The sequence below is a fragment of the Oryzias latipes genome, chromosome 15 (genome assembly GCF_002234675.1).
Source record: "Oryzias latipes chromosome 15, ASM223467v1".
Taxonomy (NCBI): Eukaryota; Metazoa; Chordata; class Actinopteri; order Beloniformes; family Adrianichthyidae; genus Oryzias; species Oryzias latipes.
Genome location: NC_019873.2, coordinates 16,980,728 through 16,994,847, shown reverse-complemented (window position 1 = coordinate 16,994,847; position 14,120 = coordinate 16,980,728). Strand labels below are relative to the sequence as shown.

Genomic DNA, 14,120 nt, shown 5'->3' with positions numbered 1-14,120 from the left:
AATAACTTACTCTACCAATAATGTCCAAATAGGTTAAGGAAAGATAACCTTTTGTTTTGGTCCCATATTAAAGACAATGTAAAAAAGTCTATTAGTACAAAACTGTTTCCATAAGTTACCAAAGTTTAATTATAAATCAATGCAAGTGTTAGAATTAGAATAACTTTTACATTTCTCTGTTTGGAGTTTGCCGAGCGGTCGGGAAACCAGGCAGACTCTGTATTTACTACATTTGGTGACAGAATAGAGTAGTGGAGTAGGCTAATTCCATCCCCGCTCATGGAGGAACAGCGCCAAAGGCTTAAATGTCAGAACATGTCATGGCACGTCACCTTCTTCCCTTTCCAGCCACCTCACGATAGAGCCCCGAGTGTTTATCACGGCCGCTCCAACATTAATAACGCAGATTAGCAGCTTCACCCAAATGTCAACTTCCCTTCAGGAAGTATGGCAGCATTAAGCAATCACATCTGAACTCTACGTTTTGATTTCACTCCGGTTTTATTGGAACATGCATGTGGAGGACGAACGCTTCAGTCAGAAGAAATTTCTTTTCATGGTCCATCAGAAGGTCCATTATTTGGCTTTTATCACCTTTTCACTTATTGATCTTGGAAAGTAAATTAGGTTTTCATTTTTCCACCACATAAAAAGTCCAGACTTCCTGGAAAACGAGCCCCCAGCCTGCTGCTTTCATCCTCCAAAAAAAAAAAAAAAAATTATATCAGTACAGTCGGGTATTAAAAATTAATAAAGACAAACAACATTTTACTTGAGCAGCTCTGGAAAAATTCCATTTTACTCCAAGGCCACAGTTCCACCTTAAATCTAGAGCTTTCCAGACCTTCACTTACGACACTTTCAACAGGTTTTCTATCATTTGAGCAGGTTTAGCGGTCAACAAGCAAGCAGCAGGTATAGATTTACAGCCCGACTTTCTGTGAAAAACATCAGCGTTTTCAAACATTGATGAATAATGAATGCTGGAGCATCAACAATTTGCACATTTTCTAAAATTGCTTCAATCGGCAAGATGAAGATTCACACACAGCTTCATATAAACAGTAAAAACCAAAGAAGAAGAGACAGAAACCGGGGGTTACAGCTGGATGTGCAGCATTATAGCTCCACGTTTGGAATCACGACTGTAGACTCACTAAACTGACCTGTTTTTAAAAGAATTAAGCCGTTATGATTTCTGGTGAGGCCTTATCAGAAAATGTCAGTAGTTCAGTTTCACGTTTCTTAAAGCTAAGAAGAAAATCTGTTTCTAATTGCAATTATTCTTAATTAAAAGCATCTCCCTTTTGAGTAATAGCAACAAAAAAAAACAAAATAAAACACACGACAGCAACACAGAAAGTGACTAAACACAACAGTGGAGATTGATGAGAGAAATCTGTCTTTGATTAAAGAAATGTTAAGAACCAACAAGCAAAAAAATCAACCGCTTATTTAGATAGGACTTTCTGAAATGTAAAATATAATTAAAAGAAGCATTGAGATCTGAATAATGATTGGAGGCAGCAAAGATAATATTTTGGCAGGAGATGTAGGAATGTCAATTTCTTTCCTGTTTGTTCTAAGACATTAGTCTGCAACAAATGAGATTAACATTCAAACAAGTTGTTTTTTTAAGTGCAGTAAAGTGCAGTTTTCTCAGAATATTTATATAAATATGAATGCGCTGTCAGCTGAAGAAGACGACGGACGGTCTCATAACCTAGTTTCAGTCTGGAGTAAAGGTTTCAGCCGTTTTATCAGGAGCAAAGATGCATTTTTAGTCAAATTACTGAACTAATCGTTTGCCTGCAGCCACCAGTTTACAGCTAGAATTGAGCTATTGTTGCAAAGCAGAACTGGTCAGTTCTTGAAGCGGAGAAGGTCGTCAGCCTTCATCCTAAATGTTAATGCTGATTCTTTCAGTAAGCTTTATGGCATAAAAACAGCTGTTGTTTGGAAAATCAGTCCTCCGTAGGCGTCACTATTCCTCCACGTCCCTCTTGTTCGGTAAAGACCGTCTCTCATAGTCTGACTGGAACACCGCTTTCTCCTCATCGCTCTCATCTTCCTCCAGCTTCTTGCCCTCCATGTACGCTGGCCGTTCACCCACTGAGGGCCCCTCATCATTGTCCTGGGACACTTCGTAAATGGGCAGTGGGGAGCTGCGGGAGTCGTAGTTTGGCGTTTTGATCTCTACATCCTCCACGTCAGTTTGGGAGATGAGCGGCGTGGGCGAGGAGGGCTCCACCTCCAGCGGGTGGATGGGGTCCTGGACTCCTGGGATGGTCGGCGGCTTCACCGTTATGAAGCGTTTCTTAGAAAAGCAAAGGCTTCGTTAGGAAGGAAATGCACCAGAGAAAGAACTAATTTGAGGCGGGGAGACGATCGTACCAGGATGTTAGGCAAAGTCGTGGAGGGTCGAGTCTTTTTACGGTAAACCATGACCAATATCGCCATAGCAACCACCACAGTAACAACAGCGACTACTACAATGATGTAAACTACACACAGAAAGGACAATAAAAACTATGTTTAGTCCTTATAACTTTACAATGAATCAAAAAGAAAAAAGAATTTCACTCAACTGTAAGGTTTCTGTTCGTTTGGAGGCTGGACGCAGTGATTTGTAGATTTCACCTCAGTGTTCAGGAACTGGCCGTCTATATCCAAACAGTGCTTCTTCTCTTGGGGGTCTAAGTGCACATCTTTCTCACACATGCGTTCGTCACAGTAAACCGTGTCCGTCTGCAGACACAGAAGACTGAACATCACCTGAATGCAGCCAAACACTAACAGCAGCTTCCTCTGAGACTTCAGAGCCTTTGCAGATAAAGTACCATCAGGATGGGAGCGTGGGGGCGGGGCGGGGGGGGGGGGGGGGGGGGGGGGGGGGGGGGGCTCACCTTTTTGTCAACAGTAACATCGTATTTGAAAGTTGGGAGTTCCCTTTTCCTCTTCCGTTTCTTACAGCTTTGGATTTTGGACTTGTAAAACTCCCAGGGGTGCTGGAACTGGATTCGGATTTGGCGGTCTGGTAGAGGAGTGACAGTAAGAGGAGGGAGGTCCACAGAACCTAGAAGCAAAACCACAGCAAAAATCAAAAATAAACTTTGTTTCAGTGTCACCAATAAGCTTACTGCACTGGAGAATCTTCATTCCAGATGCAGCACATTAGGGGAGTTTCAAAAGAGCAACAGTTGTTAGAAAAACACACACAAAAAAAAACATAAAAAATAAAACCAGGTTTCTGGGTCTCAGCTAAAGTAACACCAGAAATATCAATTTGAAAAAATAACTATTTAGTGGGTTTACTTTTGTCTACAATTAAATCAGAACAAATATAAAATGCAGTTATTAACAGTAAATACGTTGAAGCTACTGATATAAAATTAAAAGAGAGTAAAAATCTGATGTCTTCATATTTTTTTTTATAAATTTCATGCTTTTTGGTGTCATTCCAGCTAGCATGTGTGTTTAGGCTCCTAACAGGAGCATTACTCACAGTGCTGGGACACTAGGGATAATTTACTATAGCTGAATTCGACGCCACCATCCGGTAAGGGCTCAGACTGGTTCTCCATCACAGCTTTCACTGTGACCCAGTAGGAATTTTCTGGATCTGACAGATGGGACAGGTTAGCCTCCAGCGTTGGTGGCTCCACCCACAAGGGGTCCGTACAGCTGGACAACAACAAAACCTTTTGTTAAACATTTACAAACAGCCAAAAAAAGGAATGATTTGTTTGACTGAAGTGCATTGTGGGAAAAAGTAGATGTTTCAAGTATTCCGTTACTGCATGCATTTAATAATCTGTATTATGTTTTATTTATTCTTATATTAATGTTATATCGGCCCAATAGAAATAAATCAACTTGTACATTTCAAGAAAAAAGTATATTTTATAAATAATTTTAGAAATAAGTAGTAAAATAATAGAGAGCACAAACAAACAACGGCCTACATCCTCCATTAAAACGCTGAGCTTTGACAATATTCTGTCAGATGACTGAGGCGCTACTTTGAACAACGGTTCAGCATTGATAACACATGCAGCCATACCCTTTGTCTTCTGAATACGGGAAGATTTCAACTTTAAATTGGAGCCCAGGAGGAAACTCGTCATAATTCCAAGTCAGCAGGTTGTCAAAGTTATGGCAGTGAAGTTTTACATTTGTTGGTGAAGGCACTGTAAAAGAAAAAGAAAGTATGTAAATCTTTATTTATGTAGCACTTTTCACAGGGAGGGACTCAAAATGTTTCACAATGTTAAAACAAGATAAAACCAGAGAAATAATACAAGCTGCTTAAAGCAGGTAAACGCGATCAAATGTACTCAGACATTTGAAGTAAAAAGCCAAAAGCTCTTCTAAATAAAGTCTCATCTTGAGTTTTAAAACACTTGACTGAGTTAATCTGGTGCAGACACAGGGTTCCAGAGTTGGGGAGAATGTATTTTAGGAACGCACAAAAGATTCTCATCATTGGACCTCAAGGACCTCGCAGGAGTGTAGGGAGGTTAAAAGGTCAGAAATATAGTTGGGAGTTTGTCTATGAAGGCTCTGAAAACTCAAATTAAAATCTAATCCAATGCAGTGATAAAAGCAGAGGGGACATCACCGGTAGTTCACATATTGGTTCCGGTCAAAAGCCTTGCTGTCGAATTTTTGGACAAACTGGAGATGTTTAAGAGACGGTTTGTTAAAACAAGTAAAAGGAGAGTTACAGTAGTCTATAGGAGAAAGGATACAAGCATGGATAAGAAGATTAATGTCAAATTGAGATATAATCTTATTAGTTTAGCCATGTTCCCAAGGTGATACAAACAGCATTTTACTAGTAGCTTCAAATGGGAGTCAGAAGACAGATTTGTTGAACAGAACACAGAGGTTCCCGAGATTAGATTAGACAGAGAAGCTTAGCCAGGGTGGGTATTTTAGCATCAGCTGCAAAAATGCATGTCTCTGTCTTTTGAGGGTTTAGAAGTTGTCATGTAACCAGACTTTGATGCCGGGTAAGACACATTATTATAATTGTTTCTCCAAAGGAAAAACTGAATGTCATCAGCATATATGTGATATATGAAATGTGAGGGAATTTGCTGATGAAAAAGAGAGAAGCCAGTGTTACTCAGTTATAGGGGAAAAAAAATAAAATCATTCTGAATTTAGTATAAAACAACATAATTGATTGGCTCAGATTTAGTCTTCATTTTTATACTCTATAATTCTATGAATTAAGACTATATTAAAAAATCTTTCCTAACAGTTTTATTTTGCAACGCTGGGTAGTGGTGAGGTAGTGATGCAACCTCACCACTAGAGGGCAGTGAGGATTAAGCAACACGGCTGAGCACAGAATCAGACTAGGATTCTGACATTAATGCAACTTCCTTAACCCTACAACACTTTCGCTATAAAAAGTTACACCATCACTTTTGGCACGTAATTTTTACCTGATAAAATATACCCAACAAAAAGTACTCATCATAAAAATAGATCAAAGCATGACAACACCTGATAAATTAGAGTTTTCTTCTTTTTTCCACTGTGGTATGTGCAATGAAATAAAAAGTAAAACCATAGGAAGTTTCTAAAAACATGCTCAAAAATTACTGAAAACTTAGGAATTTGAGAACAAAAAAGTCCTTAAAAATAATAATATGATACTGGAAACTTGGTCTTTGGTCCACCCATGTCCAGGACATGTGAGACTTCCATGGTGAAGGCACAGACTCCTTGACACGGGACACATTGAAAATCATGTAAATGTAGTGTTGCTTGGGTGAAAATCACCCGGTGATAGAGCTATAGGGTTAAAGACCCACAGAAATAGTGTTTTTAACATGTCCTTGTAACCTTTTTCCGACAATGGAGGACATATATAAAGACAAATAAGCTTAGAATTTCTTTAAACTATTGTGATTTATGAGCGGAAGAAGAAATGCAGTTTCAAAAAGACTAACTATGACGTAGAAGCTATAATCGGCAGCCCACCATCTCTCTGCTCTGCTCCATTCTGCTGCATTTACTTGAAAACAAATAGATCCATTTTCTTCTTCGTTTTCCTCGTCTGAGCTGATATCTGACTCAAAACTACAACTGCTCAAATAATGCTCACCATTTTTGTTGAACCGATAATGTTAGGTCGGAGTGTGAGGGGTTGTCAGCTAGTGCACGACTGTAAAAAAAAAAAAAAAAAGAGGGATGATGGGAAATGAAGAGGCTTGCTCCACGCTACAGCTGGGCGATTGGACAAAAAAATAAAATCTCAGATTGCTTCATACCAAATTCAATTTCCGATTCTTATGAATTTTTTTTTATCCCTCCCTTTAAAATAAAATATTTTATTTTAATATCTCCTTTTGAAGTTGGCCCGAACACAAAGTGCAACTACAAACAAGCTGCAAAACAGTTTGTACAACAATGCAGCAGGTTTTTTGTGAGCTACCTATAGCTTGAGAATCTTGTAAAGAGAAACACTTCTTGTACTCTACAGAGTACTAAACCTGGGTTTGAGGGGTGGAAACCCACGCTGCAAGACGATTCTGCAGCGTGCAATTTGATGCTCAAAGTTTGAAGTTGCAAACCCACAGACCAACATTTAATGCAAACAAAGAGGACGTTACCACATTATCAAAACATAAGATCACATAATTTCCAGGTAAATCTCTTACTGATCTTTTACCAAAAAGAGTATTTGCTCCTTACTTTTGGTGTTTTATTTTCCATCACAAATGAGTTGTTTTCTTCAGCAGAACACTGTGCAGACAAAAGCCCCCCTCTGCCCCCCGCCTGAGGAAGGCTAGTCACCTGTAGCCCGAAGCAGCTGAATAACATTTTTCTTCAATTTTTTGTAAGAAATGAAAATGCATAAAAGTAATTAATATATGGTATGAGCAGGTCTTGAATGACATCCAACTGTAAAGGCAAATTAAAAAACATGCTGAGAAAACAACCACAGATTTACCACGGGGAGGCAGATTGACTAACTTTGCACATGTCGTTATAATGGATGTCTTGTTCATACATTTTGTTGTATTTATCCGCCACATCTTAAAGTCGGTTCTGACACTGGTCCGTGGCTGCATCCTAACACACGAAACAGTACGCTGGCATAAAATCAGCCATCTCCAAACTGACATTTTTTATTAAACTTTCTGGTTGCAGCTGCTGCTTGTGTACCTCATGTGTGGACAGTAGAGGAGGATCGAATGAATTCTACTCTCCACATGGCGAGTAACGTTTACTTGCCAAACAGAAAAAATGCATGTGCGACTGGCGAGCATTCATTTCCAACCCTGCACAGAACCGAACCAGTTCCTGTTTGGGGAACAAGCTCCTCTTTGCAGGCTGCCATGTTCACGTCTGCGTGTTGTGAGAGGCTGGCGGGCTGACTTTACTCTGAATGACAGAAGCCCAAGAGAGCAGGGGGATGGAAGAAAAAAAAAATTCCCAACAATAAATGTTTCTGAAATTTGAACTTAATAGATAAACTTGATTTATCACCGAGCACGAAGTCAGAGGTGAATCTCTAATAAACTCTGCAGAAACTACGTCCTAGAAAACAACACAGGTTTTTGGATTTTTGCTAAAAATGTCATAATCTTCATTTAAAGAACACTGGGAAGGAATGCTTTTAGAAAAGATCAACAGATGATTGGAGTGGGACTTTAACTCAGGTCTAAAAACTTTCACACATTCAGGAAAGTTTTGGTGCTTTTTATGAATATCTTCCATTTTAGATTTTTTTCTACATAAAACTTCTACATCTACTCTCAGAAAAATACTTTCCAAACATTAAAGTCATCATTGTTCTGAATTTTCAGAGTAAAAGTAGAATTATGACTTTTAACATTTAAAGCACTCAAGCAATACAATGTCATAACTTACTACCCGTTTTAATCAGAACAAATATTCCAAAACTTGAGACATTTTGTTCATTTCCCCATTTCACACATAAGCCAGTAGCTTTCTGGCAACAAATGATTCATATCTATTACACAACCTTGTGACAGCACATCCTGAGAATTTTTTTTCTTTTTTGACAAGATGATAAGAACTATTTTACAACGATATGACCAAAAACGTTTTTTGTTTTTTTTTTATATAATAAAAACTGCAGCACTCAAGATACTTTTAAAATCTATAGCATAGGGTTGGGTATCATTAATAATTTCCAGAATTGATTGGATTTGATTCACCAGAGCCTGTAAAATTTGAAATAATGGAATGAAATAATAAAAACCAAAGAGATCAATAACACCATACAGTGTCACATGGTTTCTCAAAAGGAGAAGCTCCGACGAAAATGAGCAGATCATTATGTTCTGCCTCTCCTGGAGGGCGTTTCAGCTCACGCTATAGCATTACACTTCATTCTAGATGATTTGTGCAAAAATAGTGCTTTGGACCTCAAATGGTTACTTTAAATTCATGCCTGTGAGTATATAAAGCTGTTCATTTAGTCAGCAATGTGTGGTTAGGCCGACCAATCATTAGCATTAGCCGTCCTATGGGAAATTCAATCATACGTTAGCATCAAGCTAGCAAACTTTGGCTATACTGCTGTTATGCATTAGGTCATCGCAAAAGGAAAGGCATAAAAGATCGATTTACTGATTTATTAAGCTTGGATTGATTCAGATGGGTGGATAGATTTCATCAACCCAGCCCTACTAAAGCATGTCCATGCTCACTTGACATTTTAGCTTTCAGCTGTGCTCACAGCAAACATGTACAGACTGCTACATAACTTGCCCTACATCTTAGATACAGATAAGGGTACAGAAGACAAAAAAAGAAAAGAAAAACAGCAACAAAAGTTGAAACCACATTTATCACATACAAGATGTGAAACTTTTCTTTGGATGACATTGTTAAAGGTGAGTTTTGAAATCGAACCTGGGCTTGCATAGGAGTCAACATGTGAGTGCAACATAAAGAAAAAGGCGGTTTCATTTCCTGTGTGAAAAAACACGAGGTGCCTGAAACTCACCAAAAACACTCCCACATGCGCACTACCACACACTTGACAGAAAATCACAGGTGGCAGCTACTAGACTGTAAAAAGAAAATGTGATAACCACAACAGTAACTTTGGTTGCTGAGGCTTGTCAGCCTCATCTACACCTACAGTACATGCTTATTTTATGAGGATAAACACGAGCACGTGAAGTTAGAGCGATCTGGTGAAACATCCCACAGAAAACGGAATAGAAAGTACATGAGATCAGTCAAAAAGGAGGTCGCTCATCGGCAAAACATTTCTCAGCAGCAGACTGCAAAAAAAAAACATGCCAAATTCTTAAAGGTCCTATACCATGCAGAGTCAACTTTTTGAGATTTTAAGTGCATTATAATGTTCATGCTTCGCTACAAACAACCCTAATGCAGTGTTTTGATTCATCCACGCATTTCTGAGTATTCCTCTAAAAACCTGCACTCTGAGCACCAGACCCTCCCAACCCACGGAAGCGAGCGGGTTTTCATGAGCCGACGTAGACCAGTGAGATTCTCAGGCTAACACAAACACCCACTGCAGAGCAGTCGCCGGTCTCCAGTAGTGGCCGGTCTCCTTGACCGATGGCCAAGGAACGCTCGTTCGATTTAGCGTTTAAATTTAGGGGTGGATCCTAAACATGTCTGAGAATGGCCCAAGCAGATGGATGATACTGAAAAGATGGCAGCAGGAAAAGGAGCAAACTATTTCCTGGTTGAGAGGCAAAAAAGCAACGAATTAGAAAAACTGGCTTGAACAGAGATTGGTGAACAAAAAACGGAAATGTGCCTTCAGGAAAATGATCCGCATGAAAGCAAAGAGGATTTTTGATACAGATGTTGATGCTTCAAAGAGAAAAACATTCACAGTCAGTGCCAATCACTATATAAATTCAATGTTCTCATTATTTCAATAAATCCCGAAATGTTTATCTGGTGTTTTCTGCATTTGTGACTGAATTTCACCACAAAACAACCCAATTAGCCATCAGCATGTTGTCTGTTAGGGATTAACGCCGGGGTTACTTAAGGCAGATATACAGTATGCATATCCATCTTGAAAAAAGTTTGAATGTTGTTTGTTTTCGTGGGAAAAACACAGGCACGCTGCTGAAATCAGCTCTAGGATGACGCTGTGAAATGGGCATCATCCACAAGGAGGGAAAGGCGGAGCCTCAGAGATTGAGTCGCCTTACTTCAGACTACGAAGAGTTTACAAACATAACTCATCTTTCATAAATAATGTCTTCGTTTTTGTGCCAAAGGTAATATATTTTCATATATGTGGCTATAGCTTAATCTGAAAGGCTTAAAAAAAAAAGCATGGTATAGGTCCCAGGGGTTGACATAGCCCAGAAATTTGCACTGGCCCACAGGGCCAGTAGTTTTTGAAACTTACTGGCCCTGCCTGAAAGTTACTGGCCCGACACCGCGCATAGCGGGACCCGCCGCTCCGCAGGTGCTTGCAACTTTAGGGGGGTCCGGGGGCATGCCCCCCCGGAAACTTTTAATATGGTGCAATTTGGTGCATTCTGGTGACATCACTTATTTCTACACTTTTCAATGACTGAAAATAGACCATATCAAACTTAAATCTGCTCTAGTCTGTTTCAGATGTTTTGAAGAGAGCACTGCAGTGTAGTAGGAAACACTAGTTCAGAAGTTTTCATGGTGCTTCTAACGGCAAATATCACAATAAATCATAAACCTTAAATGTGTTAAAACAATCTAATGGCTGCTTGAACCATTTAACGAATCAAATAAATCCCTTAATGCATTTGACCAATCGGATGGACGCCTTCACATTGTTGACCAATCAGATGGAGCCCTGTTATGTTAGATGTTTGTAACCTATGTCAACGTGGGTCATTTGGAGTATAATTTTTAAACTGGGAATGGTTATTTGGTTATTTTGCTGTTTGTTTATATACCGCAAATTATATCGTTATCGCAATTTTAATCTCTGATATCGCATATCGCGAGTTTTCCTCATATTGTGCAGGTCTAACTGAGATCATTCAGCTAACTAGAAATACTTACTGCTTACAGTGTTGTAAAGAAAAACAAAATTAAGTAGTTTAACATTCTACTGCATTTGAGTCTGAGATTCAGGTATTTGGAGTTGCCTTTGATTCTTTGACATTCATCTTAAAGCTTAGTGCATACAGTTTCATCTTCAATGCATTCATTAAATATCTTGCTGTCCATACTACTAATTATACCCACTACTCCATCCAACATATTCCTTTCTATTCCTGCCATGTCTTCCACATCTCTGACATGCTTCAGTCTCTCTTCAGTGACGGTGTCGGATTTATAATCAAATGTAATAATAACCCACTGGCTTGTGCCTTCGTTGTTGCTGTTTAACATTGTTTTGTATTGAATTGTTACATTCAATAAAGTTTGAAAAAAAAAAGTAGTGAGCGCGTGCCGCGTGGTGCTCGGCAGTGAAAGCCGCGCGCGCGCAGGCGGGAGAGAAGGAGAAGTGATCAAAGGTTTCCCATAGAAACCCTTGAAGTCTGAACACAGGACTAGCAGAAAAACTAAATTATGAAGACGAGGTAAATCTACACGTTTTCGCAAAATTTACTTTATTGAAAAAGGTGAAGAATGTATAAACCGTTAGATATTTTAGTGGCCCGAGCGGACAAGTGAAAAGTAAAGTCTTGTGATCCGCACTGCTCGAAAAACAGGACCGGGCCAGCGGACAAATGGCTATGTCGAGCCCTGGGTCCTTTAATGACCTGTTTTAGTTTTACATTTTAACAGTCATTTGGGTCAATAATCTCCATTGAAGTGTCAAATCTAGCTCCCTATAAACAACATAACAAAAGAAAACATCGCATTCACGTCTGCTGAACACCCGGAACAAGTGTCCATCTGTCCATCAAGAGCCTGGAACACCTGAACCTGCTTACAGCAGAAAGCAGGGCTGGAAAAACTGGATCTAATAGACCAGGATTGGGCAGTCCTGACCTCAAGGATTTCTACTTTTGTGCTTTTAAATTTGATTTTTTCGCTTTCATTGTTGTTCATCCAAATGTCCCAATTTGATAAAGACTGCAGGAAAGGCCTTTCCAACAATGACACATCATAACAGTAGTGCACTGATGACTCAGGGAGCTCCGCCACATTTATTAGTCATCTATCAGGGGTTTAGACAGAACAAAAACACACATACCATCATCATGCTTTAAAAAAAAAATCTACTGACAGACACAGCCAGCAAAATCTAACTCATCTGAGAGATCTGTTAAAATACTGGCCACACATTACCCAGTGACAACTGTAGTTTTACACTTCAAATGATGTTGTTCACCATTTTAATTAGAGGTTTTTAAAATCACATTTCCACTGAAAACCATTAATGTTTGCATATTTGTAAACACTTTTATAACAAAGTATACAAAGGTGGAGGTTTTGCTGATGAAATAATAAACATGGATAAACATTCAACGTAAAAAGAATTTTTGTACTCCCTTGGTTCACACGAGAGGGTTTTTTTTAACCAAAGAAAGGACTTCCTTTACAAATGAAATAATAGACACAAGTCTAGCACAATGGAAATGCTGGGATTTTTCCAGCAGAAAAGATATGATGTTTCCTTTATAAAAAAATAAAAATAAAAATCTCCATTGGTGGGAAAAAGCTTGCTGCCCAGAGAGAGAAGTGAATGTCGCCTCATCAAGACAAAAATGCTTTATTCTCGAAAGCATGTGCACAAACAAAATGATCAGATTTTTGAAGACGGATTAAGAATGTAAACAACAATGATAAACCTTCACAGTGGTGGAATGGCAGTAATATGAATCAGGTAACAACAAATCTGTCTAGTCGTTTCTAAAATAATTAAAATAAAATTGGATGAATCTGCATTGAATGTAATTATCAGTGAAAAACCTTAATAAGTTTTCAGTTGTCAAATTATAGACTTCACTGTTCATTACCCCTTGGCTTTGTTTTGTGGGTAAATAAACGGTTTTTTCGGCCTTGCCCTTGTTCTTGTTGAACACAGCTTGCGTATATTATCTTGAGAAAACTGAAAAAGTTACACTGATGACATGAGCAAAAGTTAAGCAAGAATGAAAACTACAATGAGGAAATAAGTGGTAAAGTGTCATTTCAGTACCTCTTTAAGCTGACGGCTGTGTTTCAGCGGTCACGCGGTGTTTGTTTGAATATATTTAATAAATGTTTCCGCAGATTTTTAGGTACTTTCTTTGTTGTTGTTGTTGTTGTTTTTCGGCTGAATTTATTTACAACTATCTAAAATTACTTTTAAGCGGAATGAACATTAATATAATGCTTAAAAGATCAAGTTTATGCATTAGTTCATTAATCAAAAAACGCTCGCGGACGTCGACTACTATGATTCGGTATGCTAACCGTTAGCTAGCCCCCAGCTTTCCAGCGACTATTAGCATTCCCATGCAAACACGCAAACAGTTTGTTTGACTATTTATTACTATTTGAGCTTCAAGATAATACATTGTGTTGCACTTTTTTCCACCGTCAACAAACATGGCAACATTAAAAAACAGAGCAGCCCTTTCACGGGGCTTTGCTAATTTGGGCGACACAAAGGACTCACCGACGACGGCCAGCGCTACGTCCCACCATAGGAAAAACAGGACAGCATGGCAGAGGCCTGTCATTTTAGTCTTTAGGCCGGTGGAAGCGGCGTCTCTGAATTACACACATATGTAAAGGAAAACGCAGAGACGGCACGGTTAGAAACGGAAGCCGGGTGATTTCAACAGCCTCCTGTCGCGTCTGAACAGCAGTCTGAGGAGGGTTTCCTGCATCTGCCTTCCCATCATGATCCACATGGATACTTCACGGACCCGCTGGATTTTTCACTGCCGGAATACACAGAAACGTTCTTGAACTCCATTAAGGCACGTTTTTGTTTGTTTAAAGTAAAGGTTAACTCAAACAGCAACTTCACATGTTTTTCATTTCACAAAAACATGTATTATAAGACTTTAACAAATAAAGACGATCATGACAAACAAGTTATCTGTTTTACCATATCATTTGTTTATCATGGATTAAAATAGGTCCCAAATAGAACAAAATAAAATATGTATAATTTATCATGACCATACACTCACTAT

At 38.9% G+C, this 14,120-nt stretch overlaps 1 protein-coding gene across 2 annotated transcripts; it reads right to left on the bottom strand.

The window, feature by feature from the left end:
* Window positions 1–482: 482 nt before the first annotated feature.
* On the bottom strand, window positions 483–13,838 carry LOC105357941 (interferon gamma receptor 1). Of its 2 annotated transcripts, none has more exons than XM_023963263.1 (7): window positions 13,595–13,838; window positions 4,064–4,190; window positions 3,506–3,684; window positions 2,907–3,076; window positions 2,589–2,748; window positions 2,395–2,504; window positions 483–2,317 (listed from the first exon to the last, which is right to left on the bottom strand). In XM_023963263.1, exons 1-7 carry the CDS (start codon window positions 13,656–13,658, stop codon window positions 1,985–1,987), a joined length of 1,143 nt encoding a protein of 380 aa, XP_023819031.1. In that variant the 5' UTR covers window positions 13,659–13,838; the 3' UTR covers window positions 483–1,984. The 2 variants fall into 2 exon arrangements, with proteins under 2 accessions (XP_023819031.1, XP_023819032.1); XM_023963264.1 differs by having other exon boundaries at window positions 4,064–4,191; window positions 13,599–13,838.
* Window positions 13,839–14,120: the final 282 nt, after the last annotated feature.

Bases quoted from the DNA above. Each gene is read 5' to 3' on its own strand.
- LOC105357941 (XM_023963263.1), bottom strand. From the start codon at position 13,658: ATGACAGGCCTCTGCCATGCTGTCCTGTTTTTCCTATGGTGGGACGTA. The intron at 2,505-2,588 runs GTTGAGTGAAAT...TTCTGTGTGTAG, and splicing joins AAACGAACAGAAACCTTACA to TTTACATCATTGTAGTAGTC. The intron at 2,318-2,394 runs GTACGATCGTCT...TGCTTTTCTAAG, and splicing joins CGACTTTGCCTAACATCCTG to AAACGCTTCATAACGGTGAA.